Source organism: Pelecanus crispus, chromosome 2 (assembly GCF_030463565.1).
Source record: "Pelecanus crispus isolate bPelCri1 chromosome 2, bPelCri1.pri, whole genome shotgun sequence".
Lineage (NCBI taxonomy): Eukaryota > Metazoa > Chordata > Aves > Pelecaniformes > Pelecanidae > Pelecanus > Pelecanus crispus.
This window is the reverse complement of record NC_134644.1, coordinates 169,742,898-169,767,711: the sequence shown is the minus strand read 5'-3', so window position 1 is coordinate 169,767,711 and position 24,814 is coordinate 169,742,898. Positions and strand designations below refer to the sequence as shown.

General features: G+C 43.2%; 1 protein-coding gene across 1 annotated transcript in view; it reads left to right on the top strand.

Moving 5' to 3' along the window:
* COL22A1 (collagen type XXII alpha 1 chain) overlaps positions 1-24,814 on the top strand; it is a 219,428-nt gene that overhangs the window by 179,736 nt on the left and 14,878 nt on the right. Inside the window, exons 40-54 of the mRNA XM_075705826.1 lie at positions 726-803; positions 5,271-5,306; positions 6,230-6,283; positions 12,107-12,151; positions 12,602-12,649; positions 14,521-14,634; positions 14,813-14,866; positions 17,128-17,181; positions 18,000-18,053; positions 19,598-19,651; positions 20,919-20,972; positions 21,777-21,830; positions 22,896-22,949; positions 23,537-23,581; positions 24,546-24,599. Coding sequence (XP_075561941.1) covers positions 726-803; positions 5,271-5,306; positions 6,230-6,283; positions 12,107-12,151; positions 12,602-12,649; positions 14,521-14,634; positions 14,813-14,866; positions 17,128-17,181; positions 18,000-18,053; positions 19,598-19,651; positions 20,919-20,972; positions 21,777-21,830; positions 22,896-22,949; positions 23,537-23,581; positions 24,546-24,599 — 852 coding nt within the window. The remainder of the gene's footprint in view (positions 1-725; positions 804-5,270; positions 5,307-6,229; positions 6,284-12,106; positions 12,152-12,601; positions 12,650-14,520; positions 14,635-14,812; positions 14,867-17,127; positions 17,182-17,999; positions 18,054-19,597; positions 19,652-20,918; positions 20,973-21,776; positions 21,831-22,895; positions 22,950-23,536; positions 23,582-24,545; positions 24,600-24,814) is intronic.

Below are 24,814 nucleotides of genomic sequence, written 5' to 3'. Positions count from 1 at the left end.
TTCTTTCTTAACCTTCTGTCTGCAATGCCCATTAAACAGTGTCAAGTAGCTGTCTGTGCTCTGCAGGTTTTCCTATTGAAAATCCTGTTTTCTAGAAGGGAGATCTCTCCTTTTGTAGTATAGTCCTTTAGAGAGAGTGGTAGAACTGCTGAATTGTTTTTTTACAAAAAATTATTCATGCACTTCTGTGAGTAGGGCTGTGCTGGTAAAGGAAGGGAGTGTATTAAGATGTAACCAAACATCCCTAATTCTGTCTTCCCTGGATAAATAATTGGTATTTAGCACATTTGCAAGTTAGCCATCTACCATAGGAACACGGAAAAAGAAAAGCCCATTATGGTGCTTAGTGTTGCCCCAAGCCAAGGAGAGTGCCTAATACCCTGCAGGCAATTACAAATGCCGGAAATTGGATGCTGTGCACTAAAATAAATTGAAATACTTGTAGAGGCTGTGTTCCCTCTCAGTTATGTGATGTGGCACACACTGACACTGTGTGAGAGCTCACAGAGGTGGGCTGGGCTCATGTGAAGGAAGGGGGCAGTTTTCTTTGCATACTGTGACAGTAACCGTGCCGTACCCCACGCTGCCACAACCCGATACCGTGCCTCTGCGGGCAGGATCAGGTCAGGATGTTATCAGTGGTATGTCACCTTGTAAAACCTGATTGCACTTCAGCACATTTTCTCAACAGTGCACTACGCTTTTCACTTCTTCCTTTGTTTCAGGGTGAGAGGGGAGCTCCTGGCCTTCCTGGACAGCCAGGGGACAGAGGCGTGCCAGGAATCGGTCTGGCTGGACCCCCTGTAAGTAGCAGATGCTGCTGCAACCTGTGACAAGGTGAAAGCTTACCCATCGCCATCTGCGGAATGGGTTCCCCGGGCTCAGCTGTGCCAAGAGCCAGTGGGACATTTTATCCTCTGAAGATGCAAACTAGTCCAGAGGCTGCCATTTGTGGCTCAGATATCTACACGTCTGTTACGAGGGCTCTTGATGCATTTGGTTTTAGTTGAAAGAGAAAGGCAGAGAAGTGCAATAGGAGTGATTGATACCACTGGCTGTTACTCCTGACTTTTCTGCATCATCTTGACACATTGGCTGTGGATGTGAATCGAGATTGGTGCTGATCCAGCCGGTGTGGTCTACTGGGCAGACATAACCTTGCTGTCACCCTATCAGAAGGGATAAGTGTGACACACGTGCCCACATCAGTGACATAGTCAGCACTCTGATAGGGAAATATAAAATCAGATTGCTTAAATTGCTGCATTCCAAGAGAGCCATCATCCCCATAATTTCCCACAAATGTTTAGTTGGAGCTCATCCAGCTCTGCCCTCACCTCCTGCTTATCAGTAGGCCACAAGGTGTGTCTGGGAGTCTGCCCTGGAAAGTTTGGATTTTCATATCGCTGGGGTTTGATCATTCCAGTGCTCATCATGTACAAGTCCTCTTGAGGTGAGGGGGATTTGGGAGTGCTCTGACTGTAGCCCTGCTCAGGGTCCTCCAGATATGCACTCAGTTTGCAAGTGAAATATGTTTAGGAGGAAGCAGACTTTATTCCTAGCTGTAATCGCTAGAGGACATCTGAGACCTTGCATTCCTTTGCGACCCCTTGTACATGCCATGATACTGTACCAATCACAGGCAATGTTTTCATGTTCTGGTTATCTACATCTGAGTTTCCCAATTAGTACAGCAAAATACCTTGAAATGATAAGTCATATTGCTGTGTAATACTGGTTGACAAGTCTAGCTTTCTGAGGTATACCTCCAGTTAATATATCTCCACAGCTTTTACCATGCTGAATACTCTATCAGGTAAAGCAGACTGGGTCAGTCACGTTTCACACTGTGACTGTGTCATGGCCTTCATGGTCCTCACAGGGTTACCAATGACTGAAGATTTGCTGGGTGTTATTTGTTATGATTTATCTAAGGAACAGTGATGTGCGTGCATTTCTTAATGTTCAGTCATTAATATTAAAGTTAAAATGAAATTAGCAAATGAGTATCTGGCTTGCTTGAAAGTCACTAGGCTGTGGCTAGTTTTTAATTACTGATTTTTAGATTCAGTACAGGGGTGGATGAGTTCACTTCTGCATCCTGATGTACACCAGATGACAAAGTTATTCTTCACTGGGTCTTAAGCATCCACATATCCATGAACACAAATGACTAAGGACTTGACTCCAAATGTAGACATCACTTGTCTCACACTGGAAGATTACTTTTTTCTGTGTCATCATTGTTTGACCACTGTCAGGACGAGTAGCCACCTACATGCCACACCATTCCCGATTGATTTGGTTTTGTTTATTTGATCTGCTTCACTAAATACTTTTTTTTTAACAACTGTTATGATGGTTTTCTCCATTGTAGATTCATCATAACCTCAGCTCTAGTGCAAGAACTCTGAAATTTGACAAAACACTGTATAACCTTGAATCCGTCAGACTTTCACAAAGACTGAGTCCCACAGAAAAAAATAGAATAAAGTCAGTGGAGCTGCTTCAGTGCATATTACACACTGAATTAAATGTGTCAGCCTATACCTTTTTTAGCGATGTGACAAAATTGTGTGTATAATACTTTCAGCTTCAGAGCTGAGAGCCAGCAATTCTTTTTAATTGGAGTCCTCACCCTGTTTCTTCCTGTGCCTTTAACCTCTTTCGGGCTTTGCTCCCTTCATAAAAGATATATATAGATGAGGGTTTTTTACTTTGTCTGCTAAAGTATTGAGTTACTATTTACATAACACTGAGCCATAAACTGAGTATTAGCAGAGTGTGTTCTTCCCAACTGAACCATAAGCAGAAGAGGGGACTGCTTGGAGGAATGGGGTGAATTCATATGCTTATGCTGAAGTTGCCTAATGGACGCGTGTGCTGCATAAGTAGAAGGGTTTTGCTCTTGCTGTGCCTTGCCCTGTTCATATTACTATGGGTTCAGAATTATGTATTTAGCCTTTGCTTGAGCAGAGCATTAAGGCGTCTTGCATGGGGGACCGTATGAGGATTAGTGAATTAATGTGCCAGAAATAGAAACCAAAGGGAGAGAAGTCATAGTGTGAGCCAATTTATTCAAACACAGCCCTAGATATGTGAGGTCAAGCCTTGTTTTGGGTGTGTTTGGAATGCCAGATTGACTCATCCATGCTGGATATGGGTACTGCGTCACTTCTGTGGTGTTCTTATAGAATCGGATAACTTCTAGTGGGTCACTCAGTTGCACCTTTTTGAAGTTGCATCCCCAAATGAATAGCATACACAAGGGCAACGGACTCCCTGCTTTGACCTCATTTAAAGAACACACAGGTTCTGTGGGATGCTTTTCCTTGTGTTAGAGGTAGCTGAATAGAGTGGTCTTCAGGACCTGGGGGAATTGTCCTGTCCCAGCCCTATAGATGTGAGGGTGCTGTGGTTCTGTGTCCCCAGGTCCAGCCAGCAGCGAGGCTGAGCACGGATTGCCAATGGGCATGTGCATATGCAATGCACATACATACGCACACATGCATGCGGCCACACAGACCAATGCAGAGAGTAATGCCTTTATCAACACTCGTACAAACCTAAATAGCACTCAGAACCATGAGCAAGACTGTCTCAATCTCTCTCCTCCTCTCTGGCTGATAAGGTTTGAAGGCCACTGTTGGAATATATACATGAAATGTGGATCTTTCCAGCAGCTGGTCTTGGACACCCACTCTGCCCAGTACTCAGGCCTCTGCACCCCAGTGTCCTCCAGTGGCTGGCACCCAGACCTGTGAGTCCCCTGGGTTCACGGCCTCACAGCCCAGTTGCTGGCACCCAGACCTCTCCTACTCACCACCACCTCTGGCTTGAAGCTCACTGACATTCAACCACACGAGCTCATCAGATTCATGAGCTTACCCACGCTGAAGAGCATTACAAGTAGGATTTAATGAGAATATAGTAAATGGGGTTACAACAGGCTGGCGGCCAGTCACCAGCGGGGTTCCCCAGGGCTCAATTTTAGGGCCAGTGCTCTTCAATGTTTTTATAAATGATCTGGACACAAGGATCAAACGCACATTAAGTAAGTTTGCTGATGATACTAAACTAGGAGGAGCTGTGGACTCCCTCGAAGGTAGAGAGGCCTTAGAGATCTGGATAGACTAGAGAGCTTGGCAATCACCAGCTGTAGGAAATTCAACAAGAGCAAGCACAGGATTCTCCACCTGGGACAGGGTAATCCTGGTTATACGTAAAAACTGGGGAATGAGAGGCTGGAAAGCAGCCCTGTGGAAAGAGATCTGGGGGTTTGGGTAGATGGCAAGTTGAATATGGCAACAGCATGCCCTGGCAGCCAAAAGGGCCAACTGTGTCCTGGGGTGCATCAAGCACAGCATAGATAGCTGGTCAAGGGAGGTGATTGTCCCGCTCTACGCAGCACTGGTGCGGTCTCACCTCGAGTACTGTGTGCAGTTTTGGGATCCTCAACAGAAGGACACCAGACTATTAGAGTGGGTCGAGAGGAGGGCAACCAAGATGGTGAAAGGTCTCAAGGGCAAGATTTAGGAGGAGCGGCTGAGGTCAAAGAGAAGGCTGAGGAGTGACCTCACCACAGTCTACAGCTTCCTCACGGGGGGCAGCGGAGGGGGAGGTGCTGATCTCCCCTCTCTGGTGACCGGCGATAGGACCTGAGGAAATGGGATGAAGCTGTGTCAGGGGGAGTTCAGATTGGACATTAGGAAAAGGTTCTTTATGGAGAGGGTGGTCAGCCACTGAACAGACTCAGCGGGGAAGTGGTCATGACACCAAGCCTGTCAGAGTTCAAAGAACAGCTGGATGATGCTCTCAGTCATATGGTTTAGTTTTAGGTAGTCCTGCAAGGAGCAGGGAGTTGGACTTGATGATCCTTATGGGTCCCTTCCAACTTGAGATATTCTATGAGTCTGTGATTCTACGATTCTGTGACTCTGGTGATGAAGTGCAGGGCTCAGACAAGCACCATGTTAGCATACAGCTGATCTCTCTGGTCTCTTTTCTCTCTTTTTTCCTCACATGTTTTCCTCCATGATCCACCTCAATTTCTTCCTTACTCTGGCTTTGTTTCTTTCCCTAAACGTCCTGCTGTGAGATTTGCACACTCCAGCAATGTCTGTGTGAGCTGCCTATCAGACTTGCTCTTTTTCCTCACCCTTCCTTCTCCAACTTTTTTTATCTTGGTGCTTCAGGACCCATCCTGATCAGCCAAGGTGGGGGGGTGTTAATTTTAAGTGTTTTGATTGCTGTGTCTTTTCTGTTTGCAGGGCCCTGTGGGACCCCCAGGAGACAAAGGGTCATTGGTACAGTATGTCTTTCTAACTACACCCAGATTTTATGGGGAAGGGAAAACCACATTAATTGTGTTTCTACTGGTGATTTCATGAAGGCATGTTTAATTAGTTTCTTTTTTGCCCACAGATGGTAGGGTCACAGGGTGGATGACCCTCCAAAGGGTCTTGTGCATTACCAGCTACTTGTCTGCTATATTGAGTTGTGAGAGTTGATGGAGACTCTTGGCATGGTGACAACTTTTCCTTACCTACAAAAGAACTTGTTTAACCCTTGTTTAACACTTGTTTAACCCTTCATTCAAAAAAAGTATTTCAAGGCATGTCATTCAAGGCACACTGATATACCTTATAGCCAAGGCCTCAAAGGTTTAAAATAAACCATTTTTAAGCTTTTTTTCTTACTTAAATATTACAGAAAACCCTGCATTTCAGCATTCACCAAACACACTTAGTTTCTCAACAGGGCAGTTTTACAATGAAGCAATCCATTGGTGTGAAACAAATAAATGTGTACCATGGTCTCAGTATACACTGGCATGAATTTCCAGCATGACAGCCACTCCTATCCAGTGTACTAGCTTGGCACTGAGGAGCTGGACGTTCTTTTCTCCTCTACAGTCCTGTGCTCAGTCATATTTTCTCCCTGTTCATAAACTTGCCTCCTATAAATAGTAGTTATTACCTTTCCAATCAAGGTATGTGAGGCTTGACTTTAATGGTGCACGTAAAGTCCCTTGAGGCACAGAAATGACTGATATGGTGATAGTGCAATATGAGATTTTTTTTTTTTTCTTAAATTCTCTCATAGTTGTTTAACTACTAGTTATTTTTTTTCCCAGTAACTATTGGGTTGAGGATTTCTTCTCTTCAGCTAAGAAGCACCTCATAAGTACTGTTCACATTATTGGGTTTATCTGTTCTCTCCCTACTAGGGTCCCCGCGGTATACCTGGTATCCCTGGGCCACAGGGGCCTCCTGGCCAGGATGTAAGTAAAATAAAAGTGTAAGTGCTCAAGAAATTTGCCAATGCTTGAATCTAATTTCCCTAAAAATTGTGCTCATATTCAACCGCAGTCATAGAGTGTTACTAGGATGGCCCAAGGGAGATGATTCACAGAAGTGGAGCTCTTACAAGTTAGGATGCCAGGGGGGAAACAGTTAGGCTAAGGAGGGTTGTTGTGAGGAAAGTGCTGGACTTTACCACTGAACCATTTTAAAATTATGCTGGAGAAGGGACTTGGCAGCCTACACTGGGGAATGATCCCACACTGGAAAAGGATGATTGTTAAGCTGTCTAGGAACTTCAAGCTGCTGAGATAAGTAACCTGTAATATTTCTATGAAAACAGGGCCACAGCTGTTAAAAAGCTCTTTGTGAGTTCATTTTGCTGCTGCTACTGTGCATGAGAGATGACATTTTAACCTCTTGGTGCGTTGTCCTCACTCCTGCCGTCTCAGTGGATGAGTCATAGAGCTGAGGGATAGAGAGAAACGTGGCACACTCCCAGCTGGAAAGCTGACCCCTCTCACAGCCTAGCTTTGTCGCAGTGTTGAATCAGAAAGAGAAGTGGTTTTTTTAATCTGCTGGTCAGCCAGCTCTGTAATGTGGAAACCAGTCCTGGAGGAAAACCAGCAAGGAGGCTATGAAGATTTTGAAAGCCTTGATCTTTGGATTTGTGCCTGTTGAGGGAACGCGGTGGGGAGGGGGCAGTGGCCTTCTGTAACTCTCCTTCTCAGCACTGGTTTATGATGCTGTCATGTCTGAAATGGATACCAGTTTTCACAAAGTCCATGGCAAGAGATTTTTTCAACCCTAGTGTGGCTTTATTGAGGTCCATCAGCTGGCCTAAAGGGTGTACTTTCCTATGGGATGGATCTCCTTTCCTCCTGCAGTATTTGGAGAAGAAGGTCAAGTTTTCTGCCCACCTACTTTTGTCACAAGACAAATGATTATGGCCAGGGAATTCCTCCACAGCCCATGATAGTAGAAATGGTCCTTTGCCTCCATCACCCTGTGTCCCTGAGCAGCCACAGATTCAGGATTGATTGTGTCCTGTTGACTTCCCCTAGATCTCCTCACCTTGTCTCAGAAGTTTTAGATTTTTAATCAAGAGGTTTTAAACAGGAGATACAATGGATGGGTTTACTACAACTGTATTGTGTGAGGATAGTGCCAGAGCCAGCTTTTCGGAGTCTCTTTCTGGCTTTACTCAGATCAGCATTGACTGGTCAGCTCTTGGAGAGGCAGTACTACAGTCTTTACATCTTTCCCTTTCCCCACAGAAAATTATCCAAATAGAACCATTCCTTATGGTACTTATAAAACACATCCTTTATTACACTAACTGTTTTAATTGCACTCAATATGTCTTTCAGGAGCTCTCTGTATTCTGGTTCATCACCTATTAAGCAATTATACCTGTGTTTCAGGAAGTGTAAATGTAACTACAGGGCACATTCCAACGTTTCTTGGTATAACAGCAGGGATCCCTATTTTGACAAGATCATGCATTTGCAGTTTCTTGATCTCCATTTTCATTTATGACTAATACAAAGGGGGTTTTGTTCTGCTTTTGCACTCTTGTATATCAGTGTAGTATTCCTGTATTCTCTGAAGCATGCCCATTTTTGTAGTCTGTTGTGTTTAAACAGTATGTCATCAGTTAGGAAAGCTCTGATTTGAATTGCTAATATGATTTTGCCATGCAACTCCCAAGCCATTCAGTGTCAATAGCCTTAATGACTTGCCTCAATGTCTTGTTTTTTGCTGTGTCCTTTGCAAATGTACTCCATGGTTTTTTTCGGAGACTGAATAATTCTTTTAAATCACATTTACATCCAGTATGTTTTTCTCTGCATTATTTTTTCCAGTTGCAGATGCATCAGATGCTCTTGGAAGTATCTGCTATAAGTTGTTGTATTCCCTGATACTTCAAATCAGATTTATAGTTGTATTTGGAGAGGTGGAAGAGTCAATACTTCTTTTGCAGTAGCTCTGGCCAGAATTATCTCCCATAGCTGAATAGATTGGGTTTTTTTACATGACTACATTCTAGCATCTTTCTAGTGCCCTAAAAGCATGTGCCATATTTTTTGCAATAACTGCCCAAGGTCACCTTTTGAAACATCTGTTGGCAATTCAATCAAATATCAAGAGTTCTCAGGACAGTGTCTTGTTTTATTAAAATTTAGGTTTTGAAAATCCCTGTCCAGGTTTACAGTACAGTCGTGCTGGTTTGGCTTTGTTCTGTTCATCTTAGAAAAAAGGCTTGGTGTTTATTTGTCCTCTAGAGTTCACTATGTCCATAAATCCTTACAGATTCTCCTCTTCTGGGACAAAGCTGGGACATATCGTCTTGTCCCATACACATTATTTTCTTGTCTTTAAATTTGCATTTTTTTTCTGATTAACTAATGCTCCAATTCTTAAAGCCTGAAAAGTGCTTTCTCTAGGCTTTTTTGTGGTCTTTGTTTTTCCCTATAGTAGGACTAATTTTCCATAACAGCACTACTACATATTGTGCCTACTTGCATGCCCTCAATTACTTCAAATATTACTTGCACTTGCTTTTGGAAAAAAAAGATCCAAATCACATTTTAAGCTGGCAGTATTCCTGTATTGAGTATTAAAAAAGTGTAGTCAAGTACCTTCTTTCAGAGAAATTGGCCAATCTCATATTCTGAGAGTTAGAGAAAAATTTTTCTACATGTTAAGTGGTATTATGTGCATGGCTGCCTCCTCCAGCTGCTGCAGACCAGGTCCCTCCTGCCTGGCCTCTGGTGCCAAGGACTCGGGGTCTCTGCCCAGGTGCAGGGATGTGGCTGCTGCTTTCCCATTTGCAGGTTCAACCAGTAATGAAGCTGCGCGTGAATCTGAGAGATACAGACATGGACACAGAGACGCTGAGGACACTGACATGGCTGATCACACAGATTGCCATACACAACGCACTGCCTTCAGCAGCACCTACTTACAGGACTCACATACAACACAAGCACGGACAGCCAAGTCCCCTCCTTCTCTTCAGCTGGCAGAGACAGAAGGTCACTGGTGGTGGCACACACACCCCCCCCCACTCTCTAGGCTCTCAAACACACACATATTTGCAGATCCTTCAAGCATTGGCGCAGCCCCTCTGTCCTGGCACCCCTGCCCAGTTTCCAGACCCCCTTACGCGCCCCATGGGTCCCCTACTTACCTGCTGGTCCAGCCTGACGCTCACTGCAAATGTGCAACGCTCATACACTTGTCCCTCATGCTCTCCACGCTCGCAGTTCCCCATGGGCATACCAGCAGGAACCCCCTGCCCAACTGATACCTCAGCCTGGACCCAAGTCCCCCTATTTGCCAGCTGGTCCAGCTTGAAGTTTGCTGATGAATACACCTCCCTGTACACACAGCAGGACTGAGGAAGATACAGACACTCACCTCATCCCAGCTCATGCTGGTCCCCCCAGTAGGTGGTTTTGGGAACATACACCATTCCCACCCCAGTGGCTGGAGGTTAAAGACCCCTGCATCCACTCCAGCAGCTGCAACAGAGGCTGGGGGAGCCTACAGCCCTGGTCTGACTCCAGTCACTGGCACCAGTTTTCACTACACGTACATACAGGTCTCACCAGTAGCCAGCACTTGCAGCACACATACACATTATGCAGAGAGATAGTTAAGAACAGGTTTGATAAGAAGATATAAGGTGATAGGACAAACCATGGTGATCAGGTGTGGGGCTCAGCCAGACAAGTGCACTGACCAGTCCCATTTTATGTCCTTTTCTGTCTAGCCCCTTGCTTGTTCCTCTCTGCTCCCCCTTCCCCTGCACGTCCCCTCATGCATCCCCACAGGTCTATCGATTCCTGCATCCCTCCCAGTTCAGGCTCCCCTTGGTTTACAGTCTTATCACTTGCAAAGTCCAGGTTGATCTTCCTGGAATTGCAGCCTGTGGTTTCTTGATAGCCCATCAGTTAGTGTGAGTGGCAAGGTTTGTTTCTTGTTAGGTCTGTGTCTTGGTACATTTTGTTTCTGATTTCCTCCTTTTCCCTTAGTTTCCAAATTGTCAAGGTCCCAGATCAGATAACCTTGCTGGAATAAACCTCATACTCCCTTCATCAATTAGTGTGACTGACCAGGTTTGGTTCCCATTACTGCCTCCCTTATTTGTTGGTCAGGTTTGTGTCCCTGTATGTTCTTTCTTATAGCTTTCTCCTTATTTTCCCTTGTTGCATTGAAAAAACTCCTTGACCAGATAGCCCTAAAGGAGCAGTAACTCTCTGGCCAAATACCCTTATACTACACATTTTTCAGGAAGCACCCACTCTCCTCTGACTGTCTGCTGGGAGATAAAATGTTTATGTTCAACTACCTACTTAGTTCCTTTAGATTAGAAAACAATCTGAATGAGACATTGTCTTGTCCTACTATTAGCAGTGAGGGCACCCATTTAATAGGCTCTTTCTGTATTTTGATTATGATAATTTTAATTAACATAAACACTGAATTAATCACTTTTTAATTATGTTAATTATTTATGATAACTAAGTTCCAGTATTACCGGGAAGTTAATCTTCCCCTGCATTTATTTTCATAATTACAAAAACTTTGTGGATGCATACATTACTGCCATTGGATCTGAAAAGCAGAGGTTTCTGTTCTGGGGTTGTTTTTCCCATACAGTTAGAAGGACAATTCCAAGGAGTCTTTGTGTTTGTTCTAGGGTATATACACCCCAAACCAGAGTACAGATTGCCTTGAGACAAAAGGGACAGACCTGTTTTCTTGAATGCTATGTGATGTGGAGGTGGCGATGTCTTTAACAGGGTGCAAATAAGCCAGGATAAGAAATTAAGCTATGTGCCATGGCTGACAAATCTGAAAATCACTGCATCCTCAGGAAAAGTCAAATATTGAAAGGTACAAGAGTGTAAAAAAAGACCGTCCTTTGAAGAATGCTTGTCTGAGCTGAGATGAACAAACCAGATGTAGGATGATGGCACTTGAGCATGTTGCATTATCAGAGATCAGGCAACTGGAAGCGGAGTCCAAAGCAGAGAATGGTTTGGGGAAATCTCACCCAGTTCAACTTAAAACACCACTGCAACGATCCTTGCAATGCAGATTTCTGTCACCATCTGGACAGTAACCAACTGTCCTATTAATAGATTCGGTTTCCCATGTGAGCATTGCTTTATGAAAAGATTAAAAAATAATCTTTAGGTTTTTTTATTTTGTTTGTTGTGTTGTTTTTTTTTTAAACAAACTAATGACTTGCTAATGACAGGCACGAGATGCCTATGGGGGGTGGGTATCCCTTTTCCAAACCATGACTTCCTGGACCTTAAATTTTAAGGATGCTGGTCATTTCTATGCTTTCATCTCCTGAAAACTGATACCAATACACCCCCACAAGCAAACAGGCTCACTGCTATTTCAGGTGCAAGGGACCTGTTTGCAAGGCTCATGCAAAGCAAGGTCTTGATTTTGCACGTTACAGGTGTCTTCAGGGATTTAAAGCTTCATCCTTCACATTATTGCAGTTTGTAGTGTTTCCTGTGACCAGAAGACAAGCTAAAGCAATTTCAGTCTTTGTGTGACTCAAATTTACAAGGTCACATGGTAGATAAGTGAGATTTAGGAGGTGTTCAGAGGATGTGAAAGTTGCAGATATTTAAAGGAGTTTACTGTTTGTCACATGCAAGAAGCAGTGGTGCTCAGTGGCAGAAAGTAAAATGTGTGCAGCCAGCAGAGTGTGGGAGCAACCAGGGGGGTATTTTATCATAATGTCACAATTTTTTATTTCTCTTGATCTGCAGGGTCTACCTGGAAATCCAGGGGAAAGAGGACCTCCTGGAAAACCAGTATGTAACTTCACTTCTGTATTACATCTTACTTTTAACTCAGTTTCCACCTGTATACCTCACCTCAGAAGTGCACTTCAGTGTATTTCCACTGCTGCTCTTCCCAGCAGAGCAACCAGGAAAACACTAAGAACCACTAAGGGGTTATGATAAAAATGTCTGTGATGGCTTTGGAACACTATGAAAATAACTGGGTATCCTGCATGTAAATAAAAGCCAAAATTTTAAAGGCACTTCCTTAGCACCATTATGCAGTACTCTCAGCAAGAACTCATCTCAGGTGTGATGAAGTGCATTGATAATGTAGGGCAGGAAGTATGCGTTTGGCCCAGTGAGTCCTAGGCAGGGCAAGGGAAGAGTTGGTTCAGGAAATGAGAGCATGTTCGGAAAAATTTCTTATACTTGATGCCTTTTAAAATTGACTGAGATAATGAATTTCTCATTCCACAGGGTTCCTCACCCCTGCTCTCTCCAGAGGACATAAATCTCTTAGTAAAGGTAATCAGCCCTTGGTGATGGTGGGAGTTTAACTATATGTTTGATTCAGAACTGACTAACACTCTGTGATGGGAAAGTGTGCTACAAGTGCAAAAGGTGCCTTTAAACACTCTGTCAGAGCTTGAAACTTGCAGGTCTCCTACTTGCACTGGTATGGGACAGTAGAGCACATGCTAGAGATGAAAATCCAATGCCTTTTGACCATGCCCAGCAGTGAAATGACCTACAAAGGTCTTTATAACATGGCATATGTTACAAAAGCTCTGAGACTTTTTCAGCTCTTTCTGAGGCATGCAGTCCCAAGGAGAAATAAACATTGTCAAATTGTATTACCTACAGCAGAAAATGGAAACTGTTTTAATAAAATGCCTGATTTTTCACATACACCTTCAACAGTGACTGGAGTAGTTTTGAACTGTGGGTGCAAAGTCAGTTTGCATAGTGCATCTAAAAGGATGCAGGTAATTAACCCCAGATGCACCCATGTTGCAAAAGTAATGATCTGTCTGTTTGCTTTTACTCTCTTTTTACATGGGCTGAGTTGGTAGATTTTTAAGCAGTCTTGGGACATGGCAAGAAATCCTTTCTTATTGATTAAAAGAAACTAAAGAATTACCTTTTTTTACCCATCCCATTAACAAAAGGACCCTTTTAAGATTGCTACTGTGAAATGCCTTCATTGAAGAGCTGGGTTTTTTTATGGAGCCAAGTATTTTTCTGGAGATTTCACTGCATGGTATTGTTTGGGATTTCTGATGAGGACAATAGCAAGAGACTGATTCTTGGGTACCGGCTGTCATTTTGATGTTCCTTTGTTTTCTTCCTTTGATTATGTTATGGTTAAACACACTCACATGCCTTGCATATTCTTTCTGCTTGGTATTTTTTCACTCCACGCTTGGTACAGACCTATGTAAAGCAGCACCTTGAAATCCCAGATGAAATTAGGGCTCTGTTGTTCTGAGTGTTTCTCAAGCACTTACATTGTAAGTAGATAAATATACACATAGGGACTGAGACTTAGAAAGACAGTTTACCCCACAATTTTGCAACGGATCATTGACAGAGCTGGGTGTTGGAGCAAGGTCTCCTAATTCTTGGCCTGATAATCTGTCTGTTGTGCTACACTGTCTGTTATAGGCAGGATTCACTCCCCTTTTGCTGAAGGGAATCTGCCTTTGAAATGGAAATGTCATACCCATGGTATTTAATTTCCTGAGGACAGTAGAAATAAAAAGACTACTGAGATGATGCTTTAAAGAGTTTTGTAAGGAAGGAGGTAGTAATTCTCCATGACAGAATTTGGCCAGGACACTGTGACTTTCTGTTGGTCTTCATGAGCTCCATCGGATGAGTTCTCCTTGGCCATGCTAGCTGCTGAATACAGTTTCCTTTGCAGAACACCCTTTCTGACATTGTGCTGCACCTGGGTTTTATCTAGCAATCTGCCCTCTGAGCAGCAACCCAGCTCTTTCAGACTGGTGTAGACACAGTTTTCTAGTAGTCTTGTAGCTTCAAAACAAGGTTGTTCTTGGTAGTCTTGCTTTTCAGCTCTCTGACCTCCCCCTTAAGGAAAGCTTTTCCTTGGTTTCTTGATCCTGGATGATCAGCTAGGACCTGTCCAACTAGTACTGGTAGGAAACTCCCCATGCGAGCATGTGTGAGCTCAGCTGCTGACCATCACTCTGCTCCACATTGCACTTATTTCAGTTCTGTAAGGCAAAGTAACCCAGATCCTACCTAGCATGGCCAAACTGCAAGGGCTTATGTATTATACTAGCACCATGCTGCTGCATTCATAGTGGGTGTCTGTAGGGTCTGCTAAGTGCCTTCAGTTTATTGCTAATTTATTTATCTGTGCTCTCTGCTAGGACGTGTGCAGTGAATGCCCTCCTGGCCCACCAGGGCTGCCAGGAATCCCAGGTTTCAAAGGTGATAAAGGTCTCCGAGGACCACCAGGTAGAGATGGCCAGGATGGGAAAATGGTAAGAGAGCTGGGGAAGTGACCATGCCTTGAATGAGGTGTCACATTGTTTTTCTTACATTTTCAGATGGTTGACTTTTTTTTTTTTTTCCCATCAACAACCTACTGAATCTTTTTTTAGATATCTGTGGAGTCAACGGACTAAACTAGTATTTACCTCTACCTCTTCTACGTTGCAGGGGAATGCTGGTCCCAGAGGTCCTGCAGGTCCGCCTGGGCTGGATGGCCCAAAGGTTGGTTGGTTTTATTTAGTTGTCTAATGAAAACTTAATTGTGACTAGTTGTACGCTAGCTGAAGCAGGATCTTGACGGCATCCATCTCTGTGTAAAAAGGTAGGGCTGACCTGTTGGGTGGGCCCTGTACTGGCAGTTCACTGGAGTGCCGCATGCACACAGAACTGCACACCTCCCCGCATGAACACTGTTTCACTTAAATAGTGTCTTCTACCATCCTTTTGTTCACACAGAGACACACACAGAGGTAAGGGCCTGTTTCTTGATACTGAATTTCAGTGCATTGGTGTTTTGATGATGGATAAGGACTTGAGAGTAAGTTTCAATGCAAATCAGGTAAGGAAGAAATTAAAGCCTCAGCAGTAGCCACCCTGCCTGTTCCTCTCCTCTTTGAATCCTACATAGAATCATAGAATCGTTTAGGTTGGAAAAGACCTTCAAGATCATCCAGTCCAACCATTAACCTAACATTTACATGCTTGAATCACTTAAATTAAGGGTGATTCAATGGGCTGCTGGGCTCCATATCCACTATCTGCCACGGTGGTTTTATCCACAGACTCTGAATCAGTTTCCTGAAACGCTATATGAAGAACTCCTTGTCTCAGCTATATGTTTCTGCCTAATTGTCTAGGGACATAGGCCGAACATAAAACTTCCAGTGTCTGAAGGATTCCAATAATGTCACATTTCAAGCATTTCCCATGAACAGGTCTGTCATCAGTCTGCTCACAATGCCAGTGCCTCGTCACAATCAAAACCATTACAAAAGCTTAATGTGAAATAGATCAAAACAAATCAGTGAGAGAGAAGGTGATTTCATGCTGGACCACAGTTTCCTCCAGACTTCCCTGCATTACTTACCTACTGTCTAAACCAGCTTCTGCTATTTTAACATACTTGTATTTGCACTTACTTGAGTGTAGGACAAGCTAGTAGAGATTCATGAATTATTTTTATATCTTGCAGTTAAAAGTGTGGTGGGGAGACCAGTAGAGTCTTAAAAGTAAATATAGCGTTGATCAAAATGAAAGTATGTTCCAGGATAAAATTTGCAAAAGAATTAGTAGCGCATAAAGACAATAACTGGCAGAAATGCCAAGCAGTCTGAGACATACCACATCTGCTGCTTGCCTGTATGCTATGAGAAAGCAGAGATTTGGGCAGCAAGACTGAATGATTAGGTGAAGTAACAGGACCAATTTTAAACTGCATATGTGCATAAAATAAAATTAAGTCATTTATAAATAGTCTAACTTGTATTCAGTAGAAAGGCAGATTCACAGAGTTTGCATATGTTAAAAGAAAATATTGTAGGATCCCTAAGAAGGTGCAATCACAAAGACAGTCTTTGTGACTCCTTTCTAAATACATTAGGAGGGTCCTCTCAGTGAAAGACCCAAAGAGCTCTGCACTTGTGACGATGTAGTATATTGTCCTTACCAACACTATCCAAACTGGTATTAGGTCCCATTCTGAAACAGAGCAGTAGAACTGCAAATAGTTGCTCATGAGCAGCTTCATGCCTTCTGGCAATATGAATCAGGCCTCTTTTAATTAATAAATAGCAGCCCTCACTCCCCAACTTGTCTCCTAGCTCTGATGTAGTAAACCAGAGTATTGTTTCCATGGCCAGCAACTCATTACTGTTCTGTGCATTGTTCATAATTTGTTCCCCATCATCTCAGTATTTTTCACTGTGTGAGACTCATCTTGCCTTACTTTTAAGCGCTGATAATACAGACGTCTACATTTGAGCTAGCTGCCTCTGTTCTATGTCACTGGGACAGAAAGAGAGAGGGAAAGATGGGGGCACTTTCTGGATATGAATTTTCTAACTGCACCTCAGAAATGCCATTTTTATTGCTGCTGTCCCTGAAGGGAGAGATTACTAGCTTATACTGTGGGTGCCTTTGTTGGGCCAGATGATGCCTTACCGAGATCTGATGTAGTGAAGTTCCTAACAACCTGTCTACTTCCTAAGGATGTGGAAATCCTCTTCATGTCCATGCGACTACAACATAAAAAAGGGCTATGCTGGGTCTGCTCAAAGGCCATTCTTCACATATATTCCTGGCTCCAACACTAGCAGTGAAAGTCTAAGGAAGAATTTAAGAGGAGGGCAAGTAGGACTCAGTCCTAATTTATGTGTTTTATGCTCAAATGTCCAAGTGCTTTATGAAATAGGTCAAAAAGCTGATACAATACTGAATCTAAGTGACTTTCAATGGCTTTTTTTTTTTTTTTTTCCCATTATAAGGGTGCTAAAGGAGACCGTGGTATGACTGGGGATGCAGGAGAAAAAGGTGAACAGGTAAAAACAGAGTGTGGTTTCCAACAGTGTTGTCACTGTGTTTGTTCCTTCATCAATAACTCCTATGATGTCAGTAGAGGAATACCCTTCTCAGAGGCAGAAGAGGAAGATGGGAGCTCTTCATCGCTGATAAACCTCAAATGGGCTATGCTGAAGAGTGGAACTGTAGCAGTCATCCACAGGCTTGCATCCCCATCTCCTGTAAAAAACTTCCCTTATGATCTGTTTCCTCGCCTCTAGATTGGATGCATGCAATTCTCTACATTACCTAACCTTTAGTCATTTCCCCAGATAATGCCTAGATGAGATCCAGGAGGGCAGGTGTCTTTGGGTTGAAAAAGCCAGTGTTTGTCCTAGAGGGTGAATGCAAGGTTGACCTCTTTTAGGAGGGACTGAGATGGCACAGGAAAGAGGAGAATGATCTAAATTAGAGCAGACTTTCATAGTTAATTTTGCCAAGGGCAGAGTCAATAGTTTAAGGTGCAAATCAACACCTTTTCAATGAGATTTGTAGGATATTTTAAACAGGTTTGGTTTCCTGCCTGATCTTCCGCTTTGTACAATTCCACAATATCTGTTCTCATCTCCCATTAGTATAGACTAAAGTACACCTTAAACTGAACAGTTTATTTCTGACGTGCATGGTTTGAAAACCAAGGGTTTGCTTTAAAAAGCCATGGTTCCTTATTTCCTTATAACCTGCTCTCTGTGTATTGTCTCATTTTGATGTTACCTCACAATGTTCAATCACCAGTTAACGTTTATACAGCTAGATATGTGAATAATGCATAAAGAAAGTCTCTCTTTTCATTCTGCAGGGCCACCCTGGAATACCTGGCTTCTCAGGGGCTCCTGGAAACCCTGGTCCACCTGTAAGTTCCTCTGTTGCAAAGATGGTCCTGTATTTTCCGTACTAATAAAGGCTGTTGCGAGCTCCATATGGAAGAAAGGACCATTCCCACCTGTCTGTGCATTGCATTTGCATTTTCCAGTGGGTTCCTAATGGTCCCCTGAGTGTCATAGAGTTCCCCACTCATGATAATTGCTATTTAATACATTGGCCACTTTTCAATGATTGCTTCAACTCACTCTGTAAATTGATGCTAAGCTTCAGTCACTCTCTTTATACAAGGCAATGATCATGAAAACTTTTCCACAGAGACTACTTAGTAATATGTGTATAGGTGTTTTCTTACATGTGGCATAAGTTGTCAGTCTAGAACCAGCAGATCTAGGGGTATTTTAGTTCTCAATTTTACACAGTGGTATGAGACTGGATTTTCTCCAATTTTAATATCCTGTGGGTTACTTTTGAATTAAAAGGCCTTTTACATGTGTCCCTCTCCATCACAGTCCTTCTCATTCCTAGCTCTACTCTCTCTGTGAATACAATTATGCTTCTCTGTATTTAAAAAGGGGTGACAGTGCAGAAGCAGGGCTGAAATAACTTGGCTCTCCTGCTTGTGGTATCACTGCTTTTCCCCTCCAAGAGTTGGGACTTTTCCTGAGCAAAGGGCTTTTCTTTCCAAACCGCCTGTCTTTGCCCACAGTCATCACCACTCATTGCTGCTTACGGTGCAGTTTGTCTCTGCCATGCTAAGGGCATGCAGCCTTCGTCTGTGCTGGGGATCAGCACAGTCTCTTCAAAGCTGAATTTACATCGCACTGACTAAATGACAAGAGGCACCAGAAAAGAGGATTAGATTAAAATTCTGTTTTCAGATGGGAGCAGTGCCTGAAGGATGTTGAGTGCTTTGCCACGGGGCCAGCATGCGGACCTGCTCTGTGGGTCATTCGTGCTCCTGTGAGCATTATTTTAGGAGAAGCTAATAACACAGACACATTTACTGTGTCTGTATTAACCTCATACTGCCGCAGCCATAGGGTTACACCAGTAGGATTAAAACTCTTAAAATTGTCCTATGAGACCCTCTGAATAGACTCACAGTCAAAGGAAATGTGCAAAGTAAAACAGCCTGTCAGAGCAGAGCAAAATGTGATGTCCCCCCAGATATTTTTTTTCTTCAACTTTTGCTGACTTTTTCCTGTGTGTGCGTTGACCTGTGGCTCCAGGAGTTTGCCTGCCACAGATTGTGCTTCAGACTGCTCCCATCATTTCTGTTCTTCAGAGTTATTTTTGTCACAAGATTCGCTTTTTCCTATTTGTCCCCTATTTTCATAAGGGAGGGCCAGGACCAAACTCAAATTTTTTCTGTTTTCACTATTTCTAGCTTCAGAGGCTGACTGAAGGCAGAGGTTGGCACTGCTTTTCTGTGATGAATGAAGAAATGATGGAATGAATGCTGAACTGAGTGACTGAATAAAACTTCAGTGTTGCCAGCTGTGGTAGGGAGTGTTTTGACAAATGTACCAAATGCATTAATCACTCATGTTGTTGCTGGTTTATTTTGTTTAGGGACCAGACGGGGCACCAGGACAAATAGGACCAGCAGGAAACCCAGGAGACATAGTAAGCTCTAAGCTGTGTGTTTCACCACCAGCTTCACCTATATTTAGCTCTGTGAAGTAAAGCTGAGCTGGAACCCATCTAATGTCCTTTGAAAACTCCCCAAACTATTTAGCCTGAATCAACTCTACACCTGCAAGTAGGACCTCCACAGATAACTACAGATTACTCTGTTCTTGCAGTTCTGTTTACTCACCAAAAGAAACTCCAAATTAGCCAGAGCACAATCCAGTCCATGGGACCTCTAAGGAGGTTTTTGTACCTCTTGTCTGCCTGTCCTTGCTATTAACATCTAGAACAGGCTGACTAAATCTGTTAGTACGCTTCATGACCCAGGCTAACACCTGAACTGTGCGTGGGGATTGTCAAAGTGAAACCAGCAACCTGTTGAAGGATGTCAGAGCACAGACTGCTCAGATGCCAGGGCCTGAGACCATTCCCTGGCACCACTGAAAATAATGATACAGATGTAACCTTTGAGAAGCCCATGAAGAATTTTGCTACTGCTGTTTCATTTGAAGGGTGTTCAGATGCTACTTTATGGTAATGCATCAATTTCAGGTTGAAAAGGAAAAAATGAACCTTCTCTGAGTCATGCATGCTGTTGAGCTGGAACAGTTTAAGACTGTGTAATTCTGTGATTAATTTCTAGAGCAGGGTTTCCTAATGAGCAAGGTGTCTTTTGCAGATCCATTTCAACCTGAACTTCATCATAAAGTGAATAGTGATGGTCCTTCTGATGTCTGTTATGAAATCAGTAAGCGCTCTCAGCAGAGAGGCCAGAGACTACATGGACAGGCTGGCTGAAATTCCCTTTCAAATGGATGATGAAGGTTGAGACACCGTGAAAGACCTGGGATGCTACTGCTCAGTCCTGTAGAATATGGGGATTTCTTGGCACTGCCAGCAAGGCATTTCTCATAACTACTCATTTGATGGGTATAAAATACAGATCTTCTGCTCTCTGGCTGGACACCTCATGCAGGAAGTTAAGGACTAAATATTCAATATAATTAAACCAGAAAAAAATTACCAGTGATTTCAGTGGTTTCTCCGTCTGTAACAACTTATAATTAATACGGGATGTTTTCTGTGAAAAGAAAGCCCTCCAGTTTAAACTAGAAGGAATTCAAGGAAACCTCGTACACTGTGTGACATGGCTACAAGACCAGCTTCTCATAGTTGTCAGACTCTACATTTGATAAATCTTCATCTGATAGAAACGTCTGAGGAGCTTGTTAGACCCACAGTGTTTCTGCTTTCTTTGCAGGGTAAAGATGGCCCTCCAGGTCCACAGGGCCCACCAGGGTTGCCTGGACTTCCAGTGAGTGAAATTCAGCTCCTTCTAATTCAGTACATTAAACTGTTCATAAACACATAGGTGTGTAAAACAAAGAGGTGGAATTTCTGAGGTGCTTTGAAAGCTGTGCATGATCTGTGATGGTATCTGTCATGTTGATGCTATGTCCTTGGTCCAGGACCGTGCGAGTGCTGTATTTGATCACTTTAAAGCTAAGTGTTAATTACCAATGTGAATCAGGTCTGTTCCTTATCTGCCTCCTCATGGGAAGAAATACTCTTACACAGAGCACAAAAATAGCTCCAGTGTAAGGGCACAAAAATTCATAGACTGCAATACTGTCTTAATCTGAATCCACACAATAATTCCTTTGCACTGACTCAAGTTCAAGTGTGTCTTGGTTATAGACTTTTCTCTTCTGGAAAATGTATTAGTACAACATTTTGGGTATTTTTAACCTGTCATAGGGATAAGGCCAGACCTATTTCCAGTCCTAGCTGAATGAAGATAATGGCATTATAATGATTTATAACAGCTGGTTTTAAAATCCTGTTTTAAGATTGTTGGAGTGCTTGCCTTGCTGAAAATGAGGAAATCCCTTAGACTTGCCATATTGGAAAGGGAAAGAGTTTATGCTGTTACAGTGGTGTGGCAAGGAGAGGTTTATGGCTAAGCTGTTGAAATAAGGTAGTTTTTGGACGATTAGGCAAACTTAGGTATGCCACAATGAAGCAGAGTTGTCACTGTGAAACTCTCACACTGACAAATACCACTAAAATCTTCCCTATCGACTCCTTCCTTATACCCTGTCTTGCATTTCATTTACAGGGCATTGCTGGGAATGACGGCAAAGATGGCAAGCCAGGATCTCTTGGGGAACCGGTAATGTAATTTAAAACTGTTTCATTCAGGCAATCAGAGCCTGCATCCAGTTATTGCTTTTGGAGCTGCCTATCTATGGACTCCTCAGGAGGGGCAGGGAGCCTATTTACACGTCTTTTTTTAACACCAGAAGGACTATATTGTCTTGAGCAATTTATAAGAGTCACACACTAGCAATTTTGAAAAGAAACTGGGTTCTTTTACTTTTACAGCTACCATAAATACACTAAAACTTAGTGATTCCACTTTTACAGCTACCGTCAATATTGCAGAGAAAGAAGGTTGTCTTGTAACTTTAAACCTAGTCACCTATTTTTTAGGTAAAAGATGATGGGGCATAAAAAGTTTAGAGGAGGTGTCTTTAAAGAAGCCTTTTTTTGGATTGCTCTGTGACAGTTCAGTTGTCCAGGATTAGAGGTTTTATGCTTGATTTTCTCTACTTAGTCTATATTTGCATTTGTTGAGGGGAAAAAAGCTGAGCCATGATGTTGTCAGCCAAAAGGAAATGTTAATAAATTGGGCAGTGAATGTTATTCCTTTCAGCTGTGTTTGTTATATGAAGAATGTTCTTCCAGTATCTGGCATTGCCAGTTTCTTTCTGTGACTTGTGAAACGGGACAGCGGTTCTGTGAAGAGCCAAGTCCCCAGTCATTAGGACAACTGGTATGTGCAGCAGCCCTTGTCACAGCAGCTGCAGATGGTTGTGTGCTTGCATCAAAACACCTGGTTTCTACATGCAGATTTTGTATGTGCTTACTAGGTATTTGTGCAGTTCTCTGCATTACACCTTTGACATGAAAACACTGTAAAGGTGCACCAGTCCAAAGGTTTAAGCTGCCTTTGCTCCTCAAAGGCCGTGTTCGTGACAGTGTGGGTAAGGGTATGTATAAGAATGTCTGTCACTGCTGTCCTCCTTGCCTGCTCAGACTCCAGCATTGCTGGAGAAACCCTGGGCAATGACCGTTCTCAGTGCTGTTACATCTAAGGGAGAAGAGTAGGAGGTTTTCAACAGCAGAGAGATGGACCTGAGACTCCCACTAATATGAACATGATTGTTTCCCATAGGGAAAGCCTGGAGAACCAGGGCTTCCAGGCCAAGAGGGTGCAAGAGGCTTACCGGTAGGTGCTGCTATGAGGGGTTCAATCAGTCAGTCTTCCGTACTGTAGCTGGGAAGCTTCTCTTGGGCATATAAAGGCCTTTACTGATGCAAACATGTAACTAAAGAGCTGGGCTGGCTAAGAATAGTCATGGCATTGTGAATAAATAAATAAATAGTCAACAAAAATCAAACATAGGCATTTCCAAATCCTTCGCACTTGGAGAAGAGTAGGTCCCTTACCTAGAAGTTAAAGCACATAACCAGAAGTCATGGCCACAGCTGTAGCCCTTGTGCTTTGTTACACATCCTCTGAAAGGATGGTGACAATGAAATTCAGGGCTAAATAATCTATGGGCTGGTCACACCAGGAGTACACACAGTACAGTCTTGGTCTTGCAGCCTAAGGACCTATGGAAGGGGCTTTTCTCTCCCTGTCACATGGCCCTTCCTAATCACTCCTTGGAACACAGCAGCTCAATGCTGACCATTCCCCAGTAATCTGAGGCAAAACTGGAAAGGTTATTAAGTGCACATTCAAGCTAGAGTTTTCTTAGTGTTTCATGCATCAGAGTAATGGGTGATTGTTGCTTTCATTCTCTTTTGTAGGGTTTCAAAGGACAGAGAGGAGATACAGGTCCCCCAGGTCCCCGGGTAAGTAACACATACCTCATGCATGATGATCCTGTGGAAAAAGATTGTGTGAATTGAAGTTGACCGATCTGAGGCAATAGGTAAAAGTGATGACAGGTCTGTGTTTAACACGTCTGTTTTCAACTGCAATTCCATGGGCCACAGCCATGGTAAAATCACAGCAGCTGTCTTCATTCCCTTTGCTGAAGTTCTGCTTCCAGGTAAGGTGAGGCAGCTGGTAGAGCTGAGTCCTCTGATGCTCCCTTTGAGATAGCCCTTTGTGAGAAAGTTTCAAGGATGCCGCTATACCACATCTGTCTGGTACAAATGCTGACATACAAGGTGGGGAACCCTACTGCAATTGCTGGACAAGTATCAGCTCTCCTCCAAAAATGCCTAAGAAGTGCGAAGTAAGTTGAGGGACAAAACTTACAGAAATGCAGGTAGAAGAGTCTCTAGCCCTTTGACTTAGTTGCCTCTGGATCATAAAACCCAAAACTCAAATCCTGTACGAAAAGTTGGTCTCCTCTCAGTTCTGAGCAATGCAGTACAAAAAGCTCCTGGGTGTAGAAAGTGGAATACAAAACTGAATGTCCTTCTGCCTAATTCTGGCTTTTTACAGGGAAATAAAATTCTCTGCTTACAGGAGCTTAGCTGAAAAATCCAGTGCTAGAGTTCCTCATCTCTTCCTTGTTACGGTAGTTTCTGTATCATTAATAGGTTGGTGGTTTTCAGTGACTGCTTTAGCAGTAGCAAATATTCTGCTGGAAAGCAGTGCACTGCCTTGTGCATCACTTACAGAAGATGCTTCTGCGTTATGTTTATAAGCTGTTTGTCACGTATGATGTACGAGGCTGTTGTTGGCTTTAACAAATTTTCACGGAGCTCAGTCCGATATTGCAGAAACTCCATACCACTTACAGTGGTGTTACTGGTCTGTCTTTGACCTTGAGCTGATATCTCTTTCCTTTTTGCTGAATTGCAGGGGGAGCCAGGTGCGACAGGTCCTGCTGGGCGTGAGGGGCCACGAGGGAAGGATGTAAGTGTAGCGTTTTGAGCAGAAACTAATCTTCTCCCTGTCAAATGAAGATTTTAATTCACAGCAACCCTGACCTAAAACAGCTGCAGAAACTGCAATAAAGGGTGAATTACTGCAGCGCTGCACAGGGAGTGATTTGTGCAAAGATCATTAGGGTAACAAAGAATTTGAAGGCCTTTGTCACTGCTCAGCTGCTGACACTTAAATGCCAGCTA